At 46.0% G+C, this 17813-nt stretch overlaps 1 protein-coding gene across 1 annotated transcript; it reads left to right on the top strand.

Annotated features, from left to right (window-relative positions):
* Positions 1-7131: 7131 nt before the first annotated feature.
* Positions 7132-17527, top strand: LOC310766271 (lymphocyte antigen 6E-like). The gene is made up of 3 exons (XM_083622383.1): positions 7132-7283; positions 14352-14465; positions 17094-17527. Exons 1-3 carry the CDS (start codon positions 7229-7231, stop codon positions 17297-17299), a joined length of 375 nt encoding a protein of 124 aa, XP_083478509.1. The 5' UTR covers positions 7132-7228; the 3' UTR covers positions 17300-17527.
* Positions 17528-17813: the final 286 nt, after the last annotated feature.

The raw sequence follows: 17813 nt of genomic DNA, 5'->3' as shown, positions 1-17813 counted from the left end.
GGACCTTAAGGTCCTCTGCGGGGCATACCAGGAGAGGCAGATTAGGGCAGGGTTGGGGCATCTCAAGCCCAAAGGCTAAGTGTGCCCCTACAGGCCTCTCTGGAAATTGAGTCCTTGGGGTGAAGGAGTTCAGGCTGAACTGCAGGTCACTGAATGCTTAAAATTGATTTTAGGCTGGAAATTACTGCGGGAGAATAAATCAGCTGTTGGAGAACAGATTGCACCAGCTGGGCCTAGAGAAACAGAATGTAAAAAATCCTGGATAACTAATAGAAGCAGGAATTCTCAAAATCACTCCGCACCTCGGTTTCTCCTTACATCATCATCATCAACCTTTTATTCGACCGTCAGTCAGAAAAAAGTACATTTGTCAATACACAGTTAAAACATCCAGGAAGATTTTAGAACTTAGCCAACACTAAAATGGGCTAAACAGATAGCCCCATGGTTTCTCCTTACAGCTTATACATCTACGGGGAAATCCCTTTAGAAATATCTTTGAACAAAGAGTTTTGGATGTTACAACTTCTAGCATTGCAAAGTGGTTGGCATGTGCCAGTTTTCAGTTACTAATGTGAAGGGTACATTTTGTTACCTGTGAGGTTGGCGTATCGAAGGGCTTGCACACGGTTATGTTTTGAACAAATGGATGCGATGATAACATTAGGTAGATTCTGTGGTGTCCCAGCTCAAGAGAGGATGTGTGTTTGCGAGAAACCGGGCAGATTATATGCTTGAATGTCGACTGCATGCAGACATCAGAAATAATAATAATAATAATAATAATAATAATAATAATAATAATAATTTTTTATTTATATCCCGCCCTCCCCAGCCGAAGCCGAGCTCAGAGCGGCTAACAACAGTAAAATGATACAACATTCTAAAATAATTTCATTATAAAATCAGTTCAATTCAGATTAATGGCAACCATTGGGCTAGAGTTCTGTGAGGATTGCCAAAGAAGGGGGTCAGGCTGTGCCCTGGCCAAAGGCCCTGTGGAAAGATGTCAAGTCCCGTAGGGCCCTGGTCTCTTGTGACAGAGCGTTCTATCAGATCGGGGCCACGGCCAAAAAAGCCCTGGCTCTGGTTGAGGCCAGCCTAACCTCCCTGTGGCCCAGGACCTCCAAGATGTTTTTGTTTGAAGACTGTAAGGTCCTCCATGGGACATACCAGGAGAGGCGGTTCTGTAGGTACGAGGGTCCTAGGCCGTATAGGGCTTTAAAGGTTAAAACCAGCACCTTAAACCTGATCCTGTACTCCACCGGGAGCCAGTGCAGCTGGTATAGCACCGGGTGAATGTGATCCTGCAGCGAGGACCCCGTAAGGAGTCTCGCCGCGGCATTCTGCACCCGCTGGAGTTTCTGGGACAGTCTCAAGAGCAGCCCCACGTAGAGCGAGTTACGATAATCCAGTCTTGAGGTGACTGTCGCGTGGATCACAGCGGCAAGGTCAGGGCGAGAGAGGTAAGGAGCCAACTGCTTAGCTTGGCGGAGATGAAAAAATGCCGCCTTCGTTATAGCTGTAATCTGTGCCTCCATGGAAAGGGAGGTGTCGAAGATTACACCCAAACTCTTAACGGACGGTGCTGGCACTAATTGCACCCCCACAAGAGATGGGAGTTGCCCCCCCCATCCCATATCGTCCTGACCCAGCCAAAGGACTTATGGTTACTTAGGTCCCATTTTGTTGGCATCCGTCTGTCTTGGGCGACAATGGAGAGATGTGCATTCAGGGGTGAACTCAGCGCCTGCTGTGGCTGTAGAGACCGATAGGGGAGAGACATGTTTTGTTGCAGCCGGGGCAGATGAAGGCGTCCGGTTGCACTGTAGACAGGATGTCTGCACTCCTCCCAGAGATCATTCGTCCTCTGCTCACTGCTGTGGATATACAACCTGTCAGTCTCCAGGCACTGCGGTCATCTGCAAGGGATTCCCACACAGTGGGGTTGATGTTGTCAGCCTTCGGGTCACTTTTGCCGACATCTTTGTAGCGCAGAGTTGTTCTCTTTTAACCAAACAGCATGAAATCATAAGGGGCAGTGCAAGGTGAATCTCTCAGGGCAGAGAGTTCAACAGTCCAGTGGTTCCCACCGAAAAGGCCCTTTGCATTCTTCCTGCCAAGGGAGGTTCGCTTATGGTAAGATTGGGGATGGATGGATTGGTCCGTTTCAGTTCTCTCTGTTCTCATTTTTCCAATCTTAAGCTCAGTTCTCCACAAGCCCTCATGAGCACCCATCAGCATTTTAGTGCAAATATTTCCCAAACATTAGGAAGGACTTTTTGATAGCAAGAGCTAGAAGGTGATGGATGCTCATTCCATTTTTATATAAGTACATTTTAATAGATTTTTTAAACATATCAGTTCCAATAGTCATACAACATATCTTCTCATCTTATACAATATTTTAGACTTCCCCAACACCTCTGATGCTTTCCCGTTCTTTATCACTTACTCTGCATTTTTTAATTTCTATATTGCATTTAATTGTCCTTAACTAATAATTATTTTCATAGTATTTCTTGTAATATTTCAGATAATTCACCTTACAAAACTTCTTGCAGACCTACTAACGTAATCTGTTCATCACAATTACTTTTCAAATACTGTACTTCATATATTTACTCCAGTCCTCTAAGAATCTCTGATCCTGCAGATTTTGAATCCTTCCTGTTAATTTATCTAATTCTGCATAGTCCATCAACTTCATCCTCCATTCTTCTTTTGTCAGTAATTCTTCTTGCTCCCATTTTTGTGCCAATAATATTCTTGCTGCTGTCTTTGCATATAAAAACAACTTACAAACCTGTCTATTAATATCATCAATTCCAAGTAAAAATGCTTCTGGTTTCTTAATAAATGTATATTTCAACATCTTTTTCATCTCATTATATGTCATTTCCTAGAAGCTTTTCACTTTTTTACACTCCCACCACAAGTGATAAAAAGTTCCTTCCTTATCTTTACATTTCCAACATTTGTTACTTATTTTATACATTTTAGCTAATTTTACAGGGGTAATATACCACTTATACATCATCTTCATCACAGGATGCTCCTTCCTTTTTAAACAAGGGTTGGATAGTCACCTATAGGAGATTCTTTAGCTGACATTCCTGCATTGCAGGGGGTTGGACTAGATGGCCATTGGGACCCCTTGCAACTTTATGACTCTGATTCTAAGTCTGCTCCCCTGAATGCCAGATCCTGTGCATTGCACATGGCTGCTTTGCTCAGGTCCATGTGGTGTAGTGGTTCAGAGCAGTGGACTCGTAATCTGGTGAACCGGGTTCGATTCCCCACTCCTCCACATGCAGCTGCTGGGCGACCTTGGTCCAGTCACACTTCTCTGAAGTCTCTCAGCCCCACTCACCTCACAGAGTGTTTGTTGTGGGGGAGGAAGGGAAAGGAGATTGTTAGCTGCTTTGAGACTCCTTAAAAGGTAAACGGACCCCTGACCATTAGGTCCAGTTGTGGCTGACTCTGGGGTTGCGGCGCTCATCTCGCTTTATTGGCCGAGGGAGCCGGCATACAGCTTCCGGGTCATGTGGCCAGCATGACTAAGCCGCTTCTGGCGAACCAGAGCAGCACACGGAAACGCCATTTACCTTCCCGCTGGAGCGGTACCTATTTATCTACTTGCACTTTGACGTGCTAGGTTGGCAGGAGCAGGGACCGAGCAACGGGAGCTCACCCCGTCACAGGGATTCGAACTGCCAACCTTCTGATCGGCAAGTCCTAGGCTCTGTGGTTTAACCCACAGTGCCACCCGCGTCCCTCTTGAGACTCCTTTGGGTAGTGATAAAGCGGGATATCAAATCTAAACTCTTCTTCTTCTACATTCCCAGACTCCTGAAAACCTTCCGAAAGATGGGTGAGCAATGATGTGTGCACCATCACACCCCTGGCAACCCCTCAGCTGCCTCTGTGTTTTGGTGTTACGGGCAGTTCTGAAAGGATGCAATGACATTGCTTTCTTTAACTGGAATTTCCTGCGAGGAGCCTGCCAGGCAGGCGAGACATTGTCACCTTGCACTATTTTTCAGATACCGTATTTTTCGCTCTATAGGACGCACTTTTCCCCCTCCAAAAATGAAGGGGAAATGTGTGTGCGTCCTATAGGGTGAATGCAGGCTTTCGCTGAAGCCTGCAGAGCGAGAGGGGAGACCCTGCCGCCAGCCCCGCAAGCTCCGGGGACAGTGGGGAGGCGCAGCGCGTCTCCCCGCTGTCCCCGGACCTGATCTGAAGGCGGGTGGCGGGGAGAAGAGCGCTTCTCCCCGCTGCCTGCCCCGCAAGCTCCAGGGACAGCTGGGAGGCGCAGCGCGTCTCCCCGCTGTCCCCGGACCTGGTCTGAGGGCGGGTGGCAGGGAGAAGAGCGCTTCTCCCCGCTGCCTGCCTCGCAAGCTCCGGGGACAGCGGGGAGGCGCAGCGCGTCTTCCCGCTGTCCCCGGACCTGGTCTGAAGGCGGGCTGCGGGGAGAAGAGCGCTTCTCCCCGCTGCCGGCACCACAAGCGCCTGGGGGGGAAATAATTTTTTTCCCCTTTATTTCCCCCCCAAAAAACTTGATGCGTCCTATGGGCCGGTGCGTCCTATGGAGCGAAAAATACGGTAATTCTGCGGGTAATGAAAAAACCCTGCGCTTCCTAGCAGAATAAGGAAGGGAGCCAGCGGAAGCCAATAACTTTGCCTTCCTCCAGGGCATCAGATAGCCAGCCACTGCCAATACACTTCAGGGGATGAACAACCAAGAAACCACCCTTACATTTATTGGAACATCATTGCCACCCTCCCACTCCAAAGTCAGAAGCAAAGGCCTTGAAGCTTCACTCTTCCAGTGGACAACCGATGCAAGGGACAGGAGGGGGAGCGTCGTAGGGCGCAGGGGGTGTCGGTGCTGATGGAGGAGGCGCACTTCAAGGTGTGGGATGAACTAGTGACTAGTGGGGAGAGGAATGCAGCCTGAATGCTCGTCGTCATATAACCTCCCTGCAAGCAAATCAGAACAAAATGCTCAATAAAGACTGGGCATAGACTAACCGTCGTATAAATTTTGTGCAAGCAAAATCTGGCGGAATGCTCAACGAACTGATCAACCGGAGGAGACCTCTGTTGCTTTAAATCTGAATCGTCTGCTTTACTGATGGGACTTGAACTTGTTTATTCATCTCGGCCATTCTGGGGTTAGCTTACAACAGGAATACCTCTAAAGCTGCCAAAGAAGAAATATTAAGATATTAGAAACTTTTATTTGTTAAAACTTTTTATTTATTAATTAAGCCGGAAGGTACTTTATCCTGCCTTTTTCTTCTGGGATCTTTAAGTAGATATCTTCATTGGTTGTTAATAAACTAACAACAGAATCCTATACCTATCTACCCAGAAGAAAGTCCCATTGAGTTCAATGGAGCATATTTTGAGATAAGGACTTGTAGGATTGCAGTCTCAAAAAACTTTAGCTATCTGGCTGACAATCTATTTCTTGTGACGTCATCTTGGGTTGCTACCTGGAATTCAGGTGAAATTTAAGGCTGGATTTCATTTTAGTGATCCCATTGGCATTTCCATATTTCCATTTCTGCCCAGACCATATAACACCTGTCTTGAAAGACCTACATTGGCTCCCAGTACATTTCCGAGCACAATTCAAAGTGTTGGTGCTGACCTTTAAAGCCCTAAATGGCCTCGGTCCAATAGATCTGAAGGAGCGTCTCCATCTCCATCATTCTGCCCGGACACTGAGGTCCAGCTCCGAGGGCCTTCTGGCGGTTCCCTCCCTGCGAGAAGCCAAGTTACAGGGAACCAGGCAGAGGGCCTTCTCGGTAGTGGCACCCGCCCTGTGGAACGCCCTCCCAACAAATGTTAAAGAGAACAACAACTACCAAACTTTAGAAGACGTCTGAAGGCAGCCCTGTTCAGAGAAGCTTTTAATGTTTAATAGACTATTGTATTTTAGTGTTTTGTTGGAAGCCGCCCAGAGTGGCTAGGGAAACCCAGTCAGATGTGCGGGGTATAAATAAATTATTATTATTATTATTATTATTATTATTATTATTATTATTATTATTATTATTTCTCTCTTTCATATTATAAACGAAATTTTTTTTCCCCTTCCAGTAGCACCTTAAAGACCAACTAAGTTAGTTCTTGGTATGAGCTTTCGTGTGCATGCACACTTCTTCAGATACACTGAAACAGAAGTTGCCAGATCCTTCTATATAGTGAGAAGGTGGGGAGGGGTATTACTCAGAAGGGTGGTGGGAATGGGTGATTGGCAGATAGCTGTGATGAGCCTGTTGACGACTCTTAACGACTGCAACAGTTCTTACAGGAAAAAGCAAGGGGTGAGAAGGTGAAAAATGGCTTTGTCATGTATAATGAGATAAGAATCCAATGTCTTTGTTCAGACCAGGTTTCATATTATAGGCATTCTTTCCCTGGCCAAACATGTTTGCATGTGCAGTATTATTTTAAAACTGTGTCTTAATAAAGCCCTGGGAAGGCGTACATGGCCTCGGGCTAAGCAGGAAACCTTCTTGTTCCCTTTTGCTCTTTCAAGGTAAAGGAACCCCTGACCATTAGGTCCAGTCATGGCCGACTCTGGGGTTGAAGCACTCATCTCGCTTTATTGGCCGAGGGAGCCGGCGTACAGCTTCCGGGTCATGTGGCCAGCAGGACTAAGCTGCTTCTGGCGAACCAGAGCAGCGCACGGAAACGCCGTTTACCTTCCTGCCAGAGCGGTACCTATTTATCTACTTGCACTTTGACATGCTTTGAACTGCTAGGTTGGCAGGAGCAGGGACCGAGCAACAGGAGCTCACCCTGTCGTGGGGATTTGAACCGCCGACCTTCTGATTGGCAAGCCCCAGGCTCAGTGGTTTAACCCACAGCACCACCCGCGTCCCCCTTTGCTGTTTCAAAGAGCCCCCCAAACTGAGCCAGATTCCTTCTGAAAATCCGTGTCATTTTGCAACAGATGGAATCCAACAGGCCACGCTGTGTCCTATTAAAAAAAACCTGCATCTATAGCCAAGAAAAGCAGACTGCCATGTGGCACTCAGTTCACATCCCAGGTCACAAGAAAAACAAGCACAGCGGGAATTTCCAGCAAAAAAAAAAACACCTGTGAGCAATCAGATCCTTCTCCCTCTGATGGCACCGCCCAAAATAAGCATCATATAATGTCAGAACTGCCAGCTGTTCCTTTTCAGCTGGTTAAGACCTTGCCAGGATGAAGACTTTCACTGCCGTACTCTTGGTGGTTGCAGCCCTATGTCTGGAGCAAGGTGAGCTTCGCTGGGGTTGACCCAAGGAGAGGTGGGGGGATTTTGAGAAGAGGCCTGGGAAACATATTTGAATAGTTATAGGCATGGAGTGCACCCTTTGTTGTTGAGGTGCTGCAATGGAGAGAGAGAATGCCCACTGCTGAAAACAGGTTTTGGAGCTGCTTTAAATTCTCATCTCTTTGCAGGTAGGGAAGAAATTGACTACTTTGCATTTTAAGAGAAGCCACTCGTTTGCACTTCTAGGACCAATGCGTGGACCAAAGCACAGATTATCCATTGCAATTTGCACTTCTCTGATTTTTGCAGGGTGCAGTTTCCCAGCCAACGAGTGTCAGCATTCGTGTGCATCAAAATGCATACATTTGTGGAAATAACGTGCAAAAATGCTTCATGCTGGGGGAATTGATTGCAAAACTGTGTACACCGGGGCAAAAAGTGTGTTTATTTTTTATTTTGTTTGTTTGTTTTTGTTTTATTTATTTCAAAACCAAAAAAAATTGCAAACATCAGATTCAAAATCCATGTTCATTTTCTAACATAAGCCTATTACATAGATTACCTAAATTGAAATATATCTAATTGCTCTAGGCTTCCCTTTGCTGTATGTGCCGGTAAATACAACGCAATTAACAATTTATATTATAAATGATATTATAGGTTCCCTTATACTGGGGCAAAAAGTGTGTTTATTGGAATAAATTAGCACGAAAAAGGCCAATGAATTTTCATGAGAATCATTCTCAATATTGCTATTTTGCAAATAGCTGCAGATATGTGGAAAGCTGAATTTAAGAATGCAAAGATGAGAGAATCGGATTTGACAGGCTTGTCCATCCTTAAGTGCAACTGTTCTGCTTGGGAGCTCCTGGCTGAAACTTAACATTTCTAACTGAAGAAGAAGCAATCTACCTAAATCTGTTGACAAACCCCGTTACACAGGCTCTTAAAACATCTGCCTTTTAGTGAGTGGGGGTGGTCGATGTTCAACCTCGTCCAGCTTTTTCTATTCCCAGGCAGGCAGCCCTGCTATCTAAGAGTTTTTCACTGGACTTAGGGCTTTTAACCTGCTGTTGTTGTTGTTTAATCATTTAGTCGTGTCCGCCTCTTCGTGACCCCATGGACCAGAGCACGCCAGGCACTCCTGTCTTCCACTGCCTCCCACAGTTTGGTCAAACTCATGCTGGTAGCTTTGAGAACACTGTCCCACCATCTCCTCCGTCGTCCTCTTCTCCTTCTGCCCTCCATCTTTCCCAACATCAGGGTCTTTTCCAGGGAGTCTTCTCTTCTCATGAGGTGGCCAAAGTCTTGGAGCCTCAGCTTCAGGATCTGTCCTTCCAGTGACCACTCAGGGCTGATTTCCTTCAGAATGGATAGATTGGATCTTCTTGCAGTCCATGCAAGACTCTCAAGAGTCTCCTCCAGCACCATAATTCAAAAGCATCCATTCTTTGGCAATCAGCCTTCTTTATGGTCCAGCTCATCCATACATCACTACTGGGAAAACCATAGCTTGAACTATACGGACCTTTGTCGGCAAGGTGGTGTCTCTGCTTTTTAAGATGCTGTCCAAGTTTGTCATTGCTTTTCTCCCAAGAAGCAGGCGTCTTTTAATTTCGTGACTGCTGTCACCATCTGCAGTGATCATGGAGCCTAAGAAAGTAAAATCTCTCCCTGCCTTCATTTCTTCCCCTTCTGTTTGCCAGGAGGTGATGGGCCCAGTGGCCATGATCTTCGTTTTTTTGATGTTGAGCTTCAGACCCTATTTTGCGCTCTCCTCTTTCACCCTCATTAAAAGGTTCTTTAATTCCTCCTCACTTTCTGCCATCAAGGTTGTGTTATCTGCATATTCTTCCGTCAAGTTAAATAAGCAGGGAGACAATATACAGCCTTGTCGTACTCCTTTCCCAATTTTTAACTTGCTAGCTATTGGCTATTTATTGCTACTGAGCAGTGGTTATTCTGTGACTCGCTCAGACTTCAGACAGGTAAGCAGGCAGAGGGCTCTTTGCATCAACCAGTAGCAGCTGCAATTTCCTTACAAAGCGCAAAGGAATATAAGCAAGCGCCAAATAAGCAAATAAAATCCCCAAAGGACAGTTTGAAATGTCGTGACTTAAAACTCCGGGAGCAGCCTCACGGTCCTTATTTTAACGACAGTCTCCAGACATTTTGCTGGGCATGGAAAGATGCTGTGCTTTGCACATTTCTCAATGCTGCTGAATGGAGGAGTGCTGGGAAGGTTTTCTTGCAAACTGGATTATGTAGATTAAAGTTCTACAGGTAAAGGGTGTGGCTTGGAGATCGAGCACCTGCTCTGCATGCAGATGATCCCTAACCCAATCCAATTCAATCCCTGGTGTCTCCAGGTAAGGCTGGGATAAACCCAGGAGGGTCACTGTCAGTCAACGCAATGCTGAGCTAAGATGAACCAGATGGTTCAACTCAGCCTAAGGCAATTTCCTCAGCTCTTCTTAATTGAGGTTCCCACTCCGTGCCCAGATCTTAATTTCCTTTCCCTTGATAAGAGAAAGCTTGGAAAACCTGCTCAGCCCGAGGCTCGAGCTGTTGTGTTCTCTCACACCTTGTGGGTTGTTTGTGATGGTGTGTCAGATGTTGAGTTTGCAGGTCTGTGACTGTCAATGTATGGCTACAAATGGCAGGAATCATGTCTGAAATCCTTTGGGTCTAACTAAAGCTCAATAGTGGTGATGCCCAACAGAACATTCTTCTAAGTATGCTATGCTTCTACATATTCTAAAACAGGGGTCAGCAACCATTTTCAGCCGTGGGCTGGTCCACTGTCCCTCAGACCATGTGGTGGGCCGGACTATATTTTGAAAAATAATATGAATGAATTCCTATGCCCCACAAATAACCAAGAGATGCATTTTAAATAAAAAGACACATTCTACTCATGTAAAAACACGCCGATTCCTGGACCGTCTGCGGGCTGGATTGAGAAGGCGATTGGACCGCATCCGGCCCCTGGGCCTTAGTTTGGCTACCCCTGTTCTAAAACAACATATTAAAATACAGTAATGCATCAAACATTAAAAGCTTCCCTAAACAGGGCTGCCTTCAGATGTCTTCTAAAAGTCTAGTAGTTGTTGTTTCTCTTTAACATTTGTTGGGAGGGCGTTCCACAGGGCGGGTGCCACCACCAAAAAGGCCCTCTGCCTGGTTCCCTGTAACTTGGCTTCTCGCGGCGAGGGAACCACCAGAAGACCATCGGCGCTGGACCTCAGTGTCTGGGCGGAACGATGGAGGTGGAGACGCTCCTTCAGGTATACTGGACCAAGGCCGTTTAGGGCTTTAAAGGTCAGCACCAACACTTTGAATTGTGCTCAGAAACGTACTGGGAGCCAGTGCAGGTCTTTCAAGACCGGTGTTATGGGGTCTCGGCAGCCGCAAGGCAAGAGGTTCATACCTCAACGGAAGCTACAAAGAGGTGCCTGCCGTTGGCACACCTTTCCCACAAAGCGTTTACAGACAAGGTGGGGCGATCTCACCCATCGGACTCTGTCACCCTCTGTTGCGATCACACATTCACACTCTTGTCTGGTGGGTGGATCTCATCCCACCTACGAAGGTGCTGCCTGGCTCTCAGTGACAGGACTATGTCCCGCCCCATCGCCTTCCCCTCTGACTCCACTTCCTCCTGTCCAGCTCCTCCCTCTGGCTGGGCAAAGTGTTCTACCCTCCTCAGTGTGGGTCTGCACTCCACTGGAAGGTCCAAAAAGAGATCTAGAAGATCTGCTTCTCCCTCTCTGACATCTAGAGTCACAAAGGGAGAGCACCTCTCCCTCATCTCTGGGTACCAGCCTTCCAGCCCTCCAATCCCTCCTCCTCTTTCTCCTCCTCCTCTAACGGCAAGGGGTGATGGAAGCTTTAGTCTGGCAATATCTGGAGAGCTAAAGGTTCTCCAGACCTGCTGCAGAGTTTTTCTTCAGCTTAGAAGAAGGATGCTTAAGATGGGGCAATGCCGAGGTGTCTAGAAATATACATGAGTTTGGGTCATAGTTGGAGAAGAGCACTTCTGCCCCTCTTGATACCAGAATCCAGGATCAAGTGGCCAAGCACGATGGGAACTGTGGTCCAGCAATATCTGGAGGGTTGCAGATGTTCTACATCCATTTAGACAGCCTTCATCAACCTGGAGTCTTAGGGTTTTTTGTGTGTTGATTTTATTGAGAACTACTATTATACACCTGTATTAAATGGAAACGGAAGAATGGATGCTTTTGAATTCTGGTGCTGGAGAAGACTCTTGAGAGTCCCATGGACTGCAAGAAGATCAAACCTCTCCATTCTGAAGGAAACCAGCCCTGAGTGCTCACTGAAAGGACAGATCCTGAAGCTGAGGCTCCAATACTTTGGCCACCTCATGAGAAGAGAAGACTCCCTGGAAAAGACCCTGATGCTGGGAAAGATGGAGGGCACAAGGAGAAGGGGACGACAGAGGATGAGATGGTTGGACAGTGTTCTCGAAGCTACCAACATGAGTTTGACCAAACTGCGGGAGGCAGTGGAAGACAGGAGTGTCTGGCGTGCTCTGGTCCATGGGGTCACGAAGAGTCGGACACGACTAAACAACTAAACAACCCATAATTGTGGACCCAATCCTTTGAACTACTCTGCCAACAGACTCCTTTGGCTTTCACTTTTAAGCACCTACTGAGAACCACTTAATTCTGTCTGGCTTACGCAGGCACCTAAGAATGCATCTTTGCACAACAGTTCCCCGCTTTCTGGTTTCAATTTTTTAATAATTTTTTTATTTAACTGTTTCATGAATTTGACCAAACTGCAGGAGGCAGTGGAAGACAGGAGTGCCTGGCGTGCTCTGGTCCATGGGGTCACGAAGAGTCGGACACGACTAAACAACAACAAACCATTCAGTATTCCATTAAAACTTGTTCACACTGTTGACTAAACAACAACAAAATGGAAACACAAATTACCCAGCAATACTCCAGAGCAGACAGAAGGACTACAACTCCCATCATGACTTTCTGGTAGGAGCTGATGGGAATTGTAGTCCAAAACATCCTGAGGGGGCCAGGCTGGTGGCGTCTGCACCAAAATGGCACAGCTGACTCTGGAAGCCCCTGCAAAAGTTGTACTGAGGGCAGGATCAAAGGGTTGCCTGTATGGCACAGCATGTCGAAATATGAAGCAATGCTTGTGGAAGGTCTGGTTGTTCTTGTATCTCAGCGTCTCTTCGTGAGAGTGAAGTTTATGGACTGGTCTCGTGGCTTGGAGTGAGTCAGCTCCACCACTAAACCTCACCCTGCCCTCTCTCTTCCCATAACTCAGGCACCCCGAAGCTCAGGGGCCCCATTGTTTTGAAGTTCTTTCCCATCAAAGAGGCACCTCCCGCCTACTGGCATCACGAGAGCACCCAGTATCACCCTAATAATCTCCGACTTGCCAAACACCCAACTTTAAAAAGGAGGGTGGCGCCCAAAACAGACCGAGTGCCTCACAGGTAAACAACTTTAGGGAACATAAGGGATGGCGCAGCCAAGGGCTTGATGGTGAAGAGATAGGGAGAATTGTTTCACAGAGGGAAAAACTGATGAGTGGTAGAACCAGGACAAATCAGGAAAAGGCCCCCCCTTCTTCCTAATTTGTAACTGCATCTATATAAATCGTTGCCACAAAGCATTCTGTGGCATCAGTAGAAGTATAATGTCTAGAATCAAGCAGTAGTACCGCTCTATTCTGCCTTGGTCAAACCACACCTGGAATAGTGGGTCCAGTTCTGGGCGCCACAATTTAACAAGGATGTTGAAAAGAGGGAACTTGTGTAGAGGAGGGTGACCCAGAAGATCAAGCGTCTGGAAAACAAGCTTTATGAGGGAGCTGGGGATGTTTAGCCTGGAGCAGGGGAGCCTGAGAGGAGATAAGATAGCCATCTTCCAACATCTCAAGGGCTGCCCCATGGAAGCTGGAGGAAGCTTGTTTCCTCCTGCTCTGGAGGGTGGGACTCGAACCCATGGCTTCAAGTTACAAGGAAGGAGATTCAGACTAAACATCAGGAAGAATTCGCTGAGAGTAAGTGGAATAGACTATCTCAGGAGGTTGCTGACTCTCCTTCCTCGAAGCTTTTTAAGCAGAGGTTGAATGGTCATCTGCCATGGATGCTTTACCTGAGATTCCTGCATCAGAAGGGGTTGGACTAGATGCCTCATGGTGTTCCTTCGAACCCTATAGTTCTATGATTCTATGAAAGTGTGGATTTAAAAGGAACTTAGAGAAGTTCATGGCCAGGGGGAGAGTTCTATCAATGGCTATTAGCCATGTGGCTAAATGAGCCTTCAGAGATGGACAGCATATCTCTAAACCTGGGATTAGACTACAACTCCCATCATCCCTGGCCACGACTGATGGGACTTGGAGTGCAGCAACATCTCAAGGACTACAGATTCTCCTATTCAAAGGGTGGCTGGGAATGGCCACTTAGTTTTCCCAAAATGCCCCTCAGCAAGCTGGCATTGGGAGCATTGTTTGGAATTAGAATGGCAGCTGAACCCAGTTACAGATAGGTAGCCGTGTTGGTCTGCCATAGTCAAAACAAAAAAAATTTTTTCCTTCCAGTAGCACCTTAAAGACCAACTAAGTTAGTTCTTGGTATGAGCTTTCGTGTGCATGCACACTTCTTCAGATACACTGAAACAGAAGTTGCCAGATCCTTCTATATAGTGAGAAGGTGGGGAGGGGTATTACTCAGAAGGGTGGTGGGAATGGGTGATTGGCAGATAGCTGTGATGAGCCTGTTGACGACTCTTAACGACTGCAATAGGTCTTACAGGAAAAAGCAAGGGGTGAGAAGGTGAAAAATGGCTGAACCCAGCCGCTCTGAACCCCCGACCAGGAAATATTTTTAATAAAGGGAGTCCCAGGACAGGTGCCAGTAGAGATGTTGTGGTCCTGGCAGTGGCCCAGGGGTCCGCAGTGCTGATGCCAGCCCTGGTGCCCCCCCCACACATCCAAAGAATATTCGGTAGAAATCCTGTAGCTATAGCAACCTAATACCTCCAACTTCCCCACCTCTTTTTTTTGCAGTTTTGTCCTTGCACTGTTACACGTGTGAAAAAGCAAAATCCCACGAGGAATGCAGCAAGAAAAGGTGTTCGGATATGAACAGATATTGCGTGTCATTGGCCCACACAGGTCCTGGTAAGTTTCATGATCTGTTTGCAGGAAGGCAGAGAGAAAAAGGAGCTGTACTCCATCGGCCTGGCTGGCTGGAACTGAAGATTTGATAATAATAATAATAATAATAATAATAATAATAATAATAATAATATTTTTTATTTATATCCCGCCCTCCCCAGCCGAAGCCGGGCTCAGGGCAGCTAACAACAATAAAATAGTACAACATTCTAAAATCATTCCATTATAAAATTAATTCAACTCAAAATGATGGCAACCATTAGGCTAAAGTTCTGTGAAGATTGCCAAAGGAGGGAGTCAGGCTGTGCCTTGGCCAAAGGCCAGGCGGAACAGCTCTGTCTTGCAGGCCCTGCGGAAAGATGTCAAGTCCCGCAGGGCCCTGGTCTCTTGTGACAGAGCGTTCCACCAGATTGGGGCCACGACCAAAAAAGCCCTGGCTCTGGTTGAGGCCAGCCTAACCTCCCTGTGGCCCAGGATCTCCAAGATGTTTTTATTTGAAGACCGTAAGGTCCTCCGTGGGACATCCCAGGAGAGGCGGTCCTGTAGGTACGAGGGTCCTAAGCCGTATAGGGCTTTAAAGGTTAAAACCAGCACCTTAAACCTGATCCTGTACCCCACCGGGAGCCAGTGCAGCTGGTATAGTGGTATAGTATATTGATCAATTAAATTGTCAGTTTTGCATAGTGAGAAAGACAACGTTGACTTTTTAATGACCCTTTAGTCTTATTTGTTTGCGGGAAGGTCGGATGGGATGGGCTATTCCAGGAGATTTCGTTTTGGTTCGTTTGTGGGGAGATTAGATGACGTTGGCCATTTAATGAGCATTTGCACTGATTTGTTTGCATTGCTACCAAGCACATTCCAGCACATTCTATGCATCAAATTCCAGCAAAAAGCCCAGTCTTTTGGGAAAGGGAAACCTCCCAACCGTTTACGATTGCTCAGCCTGAATTTGCTGGCATGTGACTGAATCCCACCTGAACATAGTAGTGTTGTGGAAGTATCTATGGATAGGATTTTAAAAAAATTTATCTCCTTTATTGAAAGATAAAAAAGTACATAATCATAAGTGCACAGAGTAAGATAAGACACAAAGGAAGAAGCAGGAAAAAAAGAAATCGCACCCATGTAGAAAACAAAACAGAACGAGAGGCGGGAACCTGTATACATTACAAAAAAATGCTATTGTCATTTACTAGACCTAAACCTATTACGGTATTTTAATGAATACCAAATTAAATTTGCCCATGGCAAGCCTAGGTTTGTATGCAACTTGTTCGTGTGTAGCGAGTTTGTACATATATTCAGTCCAATCGTGAAGCCTCATTTTTATTTTTCCAGTTCATCGAAACCTGTCTTTGTGCCGTAGTAAGGCCACGGGTGGCGCTGTGGGTTAAACCACAGAGCCTAGGACTTACCGATCAGAAGGTCGGCGGTTCGAATCCCCGCGATGGGGTGAGCTCCCGTTGCTCGGTCCCTGCTCCTGCCCACCTAGCAGTTCGAAAGCACGCCAAAGTGCAAGTAGATAAATAGGTACCACTCCAGCGGGAAGGTGAACGGCGTTTCTGTGCGCTGCTCTGGTTTCGCCAGAAGCGGCTTAGTTATGCTGGCCACATGACCCAGAAGCGAGATGAGCGCCGCAACCCCAGAGTCGGCCACGACTGGACCTAATGGTCAGGGGTCCTTTTACCTTTTTTAAGGCCATGGTCCATTTATAGTGTTTATTTGTTAGATAACCATTCAAAAGGATAATTTCCTCTGCAAATTTAAGATTATTCTGTAAAGTCGTGTTGATTGTCTCTATTACCTTCTGCCAAAAATTTATCAATATGAGACCTTGTACAAACATATGTTTTAGAGAAGAATTATTCCTGTGACATCTCCAGCAGCTAGATGTCTTAGATAACCCTTTCATATAAAAGCATACTGGAGTCCAGTAAATTCTAAATATTATTTTGTGTTATATGGGTCTTAATTTGAGGTGCAGAGAACCCTTGTTATAGAACTTAACAGTTTCCCATTGTTTAGTCGAGACTGAGATCCCCAATTCTTTATCCCATTCCTCTTCTATTTATTTATTTTAATTTATTTTAATTTTTAAAAAGAATATCTTTATTGATTTAAAATAAATACATTTATGGGAAGACAGACAGACAGACAGACAGACAGACAGACAGACAGACAGACAAACAATCAAACAAACAAATAATAGAGAAGTCAAACAAACAACCACAATATAAGAAACAACAAAATTAATATAACTAACATCATTTATATCCATTCCTCTTTTAATAACTGCGTATCAAACTGGTTTGCTACTAATAAACATTTATATAAGACAAAAGTGGGGTTTTTAATAATGATGATGATGATGATGATGATGATGATGATAATAATAATAATAATAATAATAATAATAATAATAATAATAATATAATATTTGTACCCCGCCCATCTGGCTGGGTTTCCCCAGCCACTCTGGGCGGTTTTATTGCTACATAAGAAAGTGGCTGTGGATAGGATTGTGCGGTTTTAAGTCGGTGAAATTAATCTCCAAACAGGGTTGACTATTGCCACTGAACCCCACAGCAATTTCTCATTCTCCCTCCCTTAAATCCTCTTGTTTTGCAGGCAGTGAGTTTTCCGTGAGCAAGTGGTGTGCAGACGTCTGCCCAAGCAACTTTGAGATCAAGGGCGGCCAAACGGGCATCGAGACCAATTGCTGTGTTTCCGATTACTGCAACAGCGGTGCTCCCAGCAGCGTGAAAACCAGCTATGCTCTCATGATCATGGCGATACTCGCCAGCTTTGCCTGTATCTTCCGGACGGGGCTGTGATGGGGCTGGGGGTGGTAGAGATCGCCAAATGTCTTTTTGGAAGCTCATGGGAAGCACTAATCTCCACGTCTTTTTTTTTTACAAGGCCTGATTCTGGCTTCGCTGAGAGCTATGCTACAAACATGATACGGGATGCTATTGCCTTTTTTTGTACGTGATGGAGGCGGGGGGCCGCCATTTTCTGTAACGCTCGCCAATGCGAAAAAATAAAAACCTCTCTGAGTGCCACTAAGGTTTACAACAAAGGGGGGAACCTTTTTTATGGGGGGCCATTCAAAAATACGACCTCCCCTACTGCATTTTGAAGTGGCCCAGTCCAAAATACAACCACCCTGCTTCTGTATAATGGGTTGAGTGACTCTTCGAGACTTCTTGGTCTTTGTGTCCAAAGTCTGTTTCGGGGGCTTAATCTGGCCCCTGTGGCAGTTTATTTCCAGGGATAAAATCCTAAAAAAAACCTTTGGCCCTCACGGCCCTTCACTTCATCAAATCTGGCCCTCTTTGAAAAAAGTTT

This window comes from Podarcis filfolensis, assembly GCF_964270895.1.
Source record: "Podarcis filfolensis genome assembly, chromosome: 7".
In the NCBI taxonomy this organism is placed as follows: domain Eukaryota; kingdom Metazoa; phylum Chordata; class Lepidosauria; order Squamata; family Lacertidae; genus Podarcis; species Podarcis filfolensis.
This window is presented reverse-complemented; position numbering and strand designations above follow the sequence as displayed.